General features: G+C 30.7%; 1 protein-coding gene across 1 annotated transcript; it reads left to right on the top strand.

Moving 5' to 3' along the window:
- Positions 1-6,132: 6,132 nt before the first annotated feature.
- Positions 6,133-7,338, top strand: LOC140450730 (uncharacterized). The gene has a single exon (XM_072544401.1). It carries the CDS (start codon positions 6,133-6,135, stop codon positions 7,336-7,338), a length of 1,206 nt encoding a protein of 401 aa, XP_072400502.1.
- Positions 7,339-8,106: the final 768 nt, after the last annotated feature.

The raw sequence follows: 8,106 nt of genomic DNA, 5'->3' as shown, positions 1-8,106 counted from the left end.
TTTATTTAAAAATATATATGTAAATTATACATTACTTTTATTAATCCAAGACTGTTGTTTCAATCCAAGCCATTTTACAAGAATCTTATTTCCTTTTCGTTTCACCACTTTTTCAATTAAATATACATCTGGATATTTAACTTTTTGTAATTCTTCTCGATAGAATGATCCTTGAATTTCTTCATGTTGTTCATCTTCTAAAACGTATGTTACAGGATTAGTTAAATTAATTTTAACAATTTTAAAAATTTCAGTAGTCCAATTAGGAGTATAGCCTTTGTTGAATGCATGACGGACCTTGCTTATACGCACATAATCTCCCTTCTGAAATTTTGGTCTCCTAGAATCTACAACTTTTATATGATTAAATGCAGTAATATATTTCGCATTGTGATCGTTTATTTTACTAGGTATAGCGTTAATAGTAGAGTGTTTTGTATTATTATATTTTGATATAATTTCTGGTAATATATCCAACCATTTGTAATTACCTTGCATACTAAATCGTTTCCAAAGTAACGATTTTAAAGTTCGAATTACTCGTTCAGCCATACTTGCTTTATTGTTAGAAAAAGTACTGTAATGATTAATTCCAAATTTTTTCATTAATGTTTGAAAATCTTTATTGTAAAACTCTGTGCCCTTATCAGTCTGCAAGTTTTGAGGAGCTTTTTTCATTTGAGATAATATGTCTTTCATTGCATTTGTAATTTCTTTTCCGGTTTTAGTTTTAACAGGTGCAGCCCATACGTATTTACTAAATACGTTAATAACAACTAAAATGTAATTATAACCTTTATTTTCTTTAGTAAATGAATTCATAATAGCTAAATCTGCTTGTATAAGATCATGCAATCCTTTAACGATTACATGTCTCCGGGGATAATTAATTCGAGCTGGAGCATGAAGTTCATGAACAACTTGAGCCTTAGACATTTTTTTCTATAGGACACTGTAACAACAGCTCTATGCAGATATTATTCGTTTTTCCCATTTTAAATTGTATCACATCACCTTTTCTAATTGTGATACCGGCCAACTCATGAAATTTATATGTTTTTGAACTTATTTCAACATCTCCATCTGCTGCATAATGTGCAACACTTTCAATTTTAGCTGTTAGAGGACTTTTAAATGCTGTTCCACCGTTATCTAGTACGTAATATTTTTTATTTAGACTCGTTTGCTTTTCTCCTCTTAAACGAATTAGACACTTTACATGAAAGTCAAATGAATCACAAATATAAAAAGCTGACTTTAATTGTGGTAAAGGCGTTGACACAATATCATCTGATGAGCAGGTAGGTGACAATGTAAGATAATGTTGATTAAACTTGTTTAAAGGCATATTTTTTTTAAATAATGTTAGCAGTTACTTGACGTAACCTGTTTATATACTAAAGCAGGAGGGATATGTACTATATATGTAGAAAAACTCGGATTCACGTTAGTTGTTCAATATGTATACAGAAACGATTTCTATAACAGACATTGATACTGGTGTTAAGAGTTTAAAACAGATATTTCTAAATCTTGAATGGGATGCTCAACATGAACTAGTATATGGAAGAGGATATTTTGATGACAACTATTGTATACACCTGTCAGCGAAATATAAAAAAGGGTATGAGACTTGCGATTTGTTTTTAGAAAAGCAAATTTGTCTACATGGGTTTGTATCCTTGTTAAGAAAAGTGGAACTGGATACTTATTTAGATTGCTTAAAAGATTATCTTCCGTCTGTGCTATATGAAACTGATGTTGATAATGCTGATAAAGAGTCATCAAAATAATTGTATTTTACAAAAATAAAAAAATTCAAAATATATATTGTTTTTTATTTACGTTTTTACTAACGGACAAGATAGTGTCAATTCAACATAAATTTCATTATATGACTTAAACTGAACAAGTGGAAATGATAACACATCATTTTTTGTAAAAACATTGTTATCAACCAAATCTTCTAAGATGGTTGATGAACTATTATACTTCATTTTAAGCGGTTCTGGGAAACATTTAACATTTTTTACTTTTCCAGTTACAGGCATAGTATATAGAATGTTTTTGCCATCCAATACAAAGTAATCTTTGCTAACATTTAAGTCTTTACGTCCTCGAATAGTAATTATACACACACTACAATAATCGGCAGGTTGGCAAATGTAAAATTGAGATTGTAGTGGCTCTGAGACAATTTCATCGACATTACAGGTTTGAGATGTTAGGTAGTGTTGGTTGAATCTGTTAAGAGGCATTTTTGCACTGAATGATATTTAACAAAAGTTGCAATATTTATGCACTTTATGCGATAACTCCACTTTCCCGCAATTCCTCAATTATTGAAATAATTTCATTGTTGTGTCCGTTATTACCCGCTGCTTGAGAAGCTACTAGCAATCGTAGTCTATCAATCAACTCATTAAAATCATCAAAATATTTGTATTCAATAGGATTTTTATTATAGGACATTAACGTCATTTTTCCACCATTTTTGGAAGATTTCAACGTTAATTTTCCACCACGTTTGGAAGACATTCCCCGCGTAAGCACACCTGATGGTATTGAACCAGATCTAGGACGTATGGGTTCAATTAAGTTAGGTTTTACTATGTAGAGCCACTTGTCTTTTATATCGTTTGGAAATGTACGAATAGGTAAAGCCCTATTATTATTCCTACGGTAAGCATTAGTCCGTTCTATAATATCAACATAGTAGCTTATGTCTTGCTCAGTATACGTAACAGGTTTTTTTAAAAATAACAACTCATAAATTCCGAGAGTACCAGGGTAACTCACTCCTTTTATTCCAATAGTAGACCCATCAAAGTAAATCTCTGAATCTCCAATGAAAAACTTTTTTTCTTTAGGATCGTAGAATATGCCCAAAATATGATCATATTTGCCTGTCACATCACGCACCATTCCTTCAATAAAATCTCTTGGAAGTGGTGCTGTAAATTGATCAAAATAATCATGCGATACTTCAGGATCGGTTTGATAAAATTGTGAAATAGTATCATCTATAAATTCATTCAATTGTGTTCTGGATTCATAAGGTGTTTCAATCAAATTAGTGGGTTCTGTAGGGCGAGTGCTGGATCCTAATTGTGTGCTGCTTAGTTGAGGTGGTGGTGTCAAAAATGCTATTTTTCTAAAGGTGGATGGATCTCTCTTAATAGGACTTAAGTTTTTACTTCCAAGAAGTTCTTTTTCTGATTGTGGTGTAATAATTTCTTGTTTAACAGATGGTTGTTTTGTTTCCAATGCGGTAAGCAATTCTTTAATCGGTTTAGTAATGGGTGTATAGTTTTTTTCCAACTGTATTTGTGAATCAGTTATACCACTTTTTAAACGTTTATATTTTTGCTTCAAAGCTTGCCTACCTTTAATTAGTTGTTTAGCAAGCTGAGGATCCATTATAACTGAGGAAATATAAGTAAATTATAAAGCTTATATACTAATATACGCATCAAAGCCTTTTCTATATCGACCAGATGATAATTGACAATCTTTGTCAATGGTTAGAAAACCAAATTTATCTTTCCAACAGTAAGAACACACATTTTTAAAATCTTGAAAGGATATATCAATATTCACATGATCATCATATATATGTTTTAAATTTGTCATATCTTGTTTAAAAATTATTAGAAAATTTGCATTATCTCTAATGAGTTGTTTAGGTATTGCTGAATAGGTTTGACATAAATAAAAAGCATCTGTGGATCTATGACGACCAAAGCAGTAGTAACTTTGAATAATTTTTTGATTGCATGAACCTACATCATCAAATATAATAACAGAATTATTTTTTATATCTTCTGGAGCAATGATGTCGTCTACATTACCATATTCCTCATAACCTATTTCTTTAATCGGACTAATTAAAGTTCGCAAATATGCATATTTTGGTTGATGTAAACTTTTAGAATACACATAGATATTTTCAAATCTTAAACCATTAGGATGATCAATTAAAGATAACATAGCATTGGTTTTTCCTGAACAACTAGCCCCAACAATAAGACCTCTTTTAGAATCACCTCCAAACAAGCAACCATGTTTTCCCGTTTTAAATGCATCGTTATTATCATGATTTTCAATAGGTAAACGATTCTTTTGTTGAATGATCTTCATAACGTTCAAGTGATAACTGATAGTATAAATAGGTTGTAATATATATATAAGTACCATAATGGTAAAACGTGCGAAAGTGAAAACACGTCGACTAGGAAAAGGATTAGTCAACAGTCTCATTAACAAACTTCCATTCGAAGCACATATACCTGGATATCAATTTTGTGGTCCTGGAACTCACTTGCATCAAAGATTAGAGAGAGGGGACGAAGGAATTAACGCATTAGACGCTGCGTGTAAAACACACGACATTGCGTATTCACAACATAAAAATTTAAGTGAAAGACACGAAGCAGATAAAATTTTGGAAAATAAAGCGTGGGAACGGGTAAAATCAAAGGACACTAAGCTAGGTGAAAAGATTGCAGCTTGGTTTGTAACGACAGCAATGAAAGGTAAACGTAAATTGGGTATGGGATTTTCTAAAAAACCAAAAAAAGGAGGTGCATTAAAAAAAAAAAGAAAACGCATTATTCGAGCTCCCAAGAAAGGTGGTTTTTTACCTTTGTTGTTACCATTGCTCGGAGCGTTAGGAGCTGTTGGGGGAGGTGCAGCTGGAATTGCCAAAGCGGTTAATGATGCCAAAGCTGACCGTGAAAAACTTGCTGAACAACAAAGGCATAATTTGGTAATGGAACAAACGGCAAAAAAAGGAGCGGGGTTTTATTTAAGACCATACAAAGGTTACGGAATAAAACGTCGCGGCAAAGGTTTCCGTTTAAAGCCGTATTCAAGAAACTCCCGGTAAAGCTACCTAAACGAGCAATGACTAATGTAGATCTTGTTAAATATGCTGGTTTGTTACATATTCCTCATTTTCGTGGAGTTTTTATGCGTGATTCTGTACCTCATGTAATACAAAAACACGAATCAGGTATAGTAAACCACGATACGAAAGACGGAAATGGTCCACATTGGACTGCATATGCTAAACAAGATACAATTATTACTTATTTTGATAGTTATGGAAATTTACCTCCTCCTACTGAATTAGTACGATATTTTAAAAGTAATGGAAACGTTACTATAGTATATAACTATGATGTCATTCAAAATTTTAATTCTTTTAATTGTGGTCAAAACTGTTTAAGATTTTTATTTAATTACTATAATTAATCATTCAGCATCATTTATACTTGAACCAGCATGTCAGTCACATTCACCCTTACTGGAGAATCATCAATTCTCAGTGATGATTACAATCCTCCGATTTATCTTGATGAGAATTTCAATTATGAAATTGGTGTTGCAAATTTTGACACTTTTAACAGTATTCCAAATGTCGATATTCATAATAATGTTTTTGTGTGGGGTAAAAACAGCGAATTTACCTTTAAAATCCCTGTAGGTGCCTACGAAGTTGATGATATTATTAAAATTATTAAAAATGAAATGATTCAAACCGCTAGCATAATTAGTATGAAACCCGATATAAATACAAATAGAATTAGCATTAAAAGTAGTGATTGGATTAATTTTGATGTTGATAATTCTATAGGAAGTTTACTAGGTTTCGAAAGAGTTAAACTAACACCAAATAAACTTCATATATCCACGAATGTGGTAAATATTTTAAAAGTTAATACTATCTGTATTGATTGTAATATTGCTGTTGGATCTTCCTTAAATGGAAAGGCTGTGCATATTATTCATCAATTTTTTCCTCAAGTTCCTAATGGGTATAAAATAGTCGAGCAACCGTTAACCATCTTGTATTATGCTGTAAGCAACAAGACGATAAGCAACATAACTGTTCGTGTTTTAGATCAACAAGGAAATTTAGTTAATTTTAATAAAGAGACAATTACTGTTCGGCTACATCTTAGAAAAATTGAGTAAAATGGTTTTGCGGTTTCATCAAAGTAATTATCCCAAACATTCCTATAAAAGACGTCATCTCATTAAAACAATTAGTAGAAGGATAACATCTAAGCTGTTAACATCTAAAAATCGTAAATTTTTGAAATCACTTGGTTATCAAGTTTTAATATAATGGAAATGTTACATGTGTTGGGTCAACCTTTTAGCGATACAACTATTGAAGATTATCAGTATCACACTTATCAACCATATACATCAAATTTTAACTATAATGATGAAATTAGAATTCCTATCCAAGATCTAGACGCCTATACTTTACCATGTAACAGTTATATTTACATTGAAGGTCAAATGTTAACCGATAATCAAGTTCCAACAAAATTTCAATTTATTAATAACGGTATATCATATTTATTTAGAGAATTAAGGTATGAGTTAAACGGTGTTATAATTGATTCTGTACGAAATATTGGTTTAATTTCGACTTTAAAAAATTATTTGTCTCTTAATGAAAATCAGAGTAAACTCTTACAAAATGCTGGATGGTTTCCAAAAGGTGATAAACTGGTAATTGATAACCATGGAAATTTTAACGTATGCATACCGTTAAAAATTTGGTCCGGATTTTTCGAAGATTTTCAAAAAATTATAATAAATATGAGACAAGAATTAGTCTTAATACGAGATAAAGATGATATTGATGCTATTATTGCTACAGATGAAACAGAAAAACCAAAAATTGCAATTAATAAACTATATTGGAATGTACCTCATATTTTACCCAATATTAGCGAACAATTGCGATTAAACAAAATAGTTCGTAGTAACATAGAACTACCTATTAAATTTAGAAGTTGGGAATTGGTTGAGTATCCCACTTTAAATAATTCAACACGTCATACGTGGCCAGTAAAAACAACTACAAAGCTAGAAAGTCCTCGACACATTGTAGTAGCTTTCCATGATGGTCGAAAAGGAAAAATGCTGAAAGATATGAGTAAATTTGATCACTGCAATCTAACAAATATCCGTATGTTTCTTAATTCGGAGCGATATCCTTATCAAGATCTCAACTTAGATTTTGACACCAACCGTTTTGCAACGTTGTATGAGATGTTTGCCAATTTTCAAGAATCTTATTATCATATTCAAACTAATCAACCAATATTCAGTCCAGAAGAATTTAAAAAGTATGCTTCTATAGTGCATACTGATTGTTCAAGACAAAAAGAAATAATCCAAAGTGGCTCTGTTGTTTTGAGAATAGAATTTGAAACTAGTAAATCTGTAGGAAACAATGTTTCCGCTTATTGCTTAATATTGCATGAAAAAGAATTCTCTTACAATCCTTTAACTAAAATTGTGAGACAGCAATAAAAGGTCTGTATCATAGTCAAAATGTTAGTTGTTAAAATGAATCTGGTAATAGACGTTCAAGGGTTTAAAATAGAAAATAATAAATTTGTAGTGAAAGAACTTGCTGCTTTTAATGGAACACAAATTTGTCATTATGTATTCAAGTCTCCGTTTCCTATTAGAATGTTGTCTTCCGATTTACACAGACAGGCAACTTGGTTAACAAGAAATCATCACTGCATTGATTGGAATTTTGGTTTTACACCCCTTTATCATTTTGCAAATATTTTAAAGGATATTACACAAAACGCTGATGCAGTTTACGTCAAAGGGTTGGAAAAGAAAAATTATTTAAAAAAATACATTGCTGTTCCTTTATACGAATTGGATGAACAACCATCATTAGAAGTTAAGAAACCTGCTTGTTTTTATCATAATAGTAAAAAATGTATTTGTGCTTTATCTAATGTATTTTGGTTGTATAATACTTTTTTAATGCAAAAATAAAAATATATATTACATTATTTTTGTTTTATTTCTTAGTTATAAATATTGTAAAACAAACAACCAATTAGCATTAAAATCATTTATTAATACAAAAATTACATAGTATACGGTTTAATTTTTCTGCGAAATTTACTTAAGTGTAGTTTACTAAATGATTTAAACATTACTTGCTTGTCTTCGAATTGTTTTATTTTTTCTTTTAGTTCTTTAATTTTTTTCATAAATTCCTCCAATTCTTGTTTAAACGCTTTGTTGTGTTGAAATGAAAACTACAAAATAAAA

Source organism: Diabrotica undecimpunctata, chromosome 9 (assembly GCF_040954645.1).
Source record: "Diabrotica undecimpunctata isolate CICGRU chromosome 9, icDiaUnde3, whole genome shotgun sequence".
Lineage (NCBI taxonomy): Eukaryota > Metazoa > Arthropoda > Insecta > Coleoptera > Chrysomelidae > Diabrotica > Diabrotica undecimpunctata.
The sequence above is the reverse complement of the archived record's forward strand: the minus strand, read 5'-3'. Positions and strand labels throughout refer to the sequence as shown.

Bases quoted from the DNA above. Each gene is read 5' to 3' on its own strand.
- LOC140450730 (XM_072544401.1), top strand. From the start codon at position 6,133: ATGGAAATGTTACATGTGTTGGGTCAACCTTTTAGCGATACAACTATT.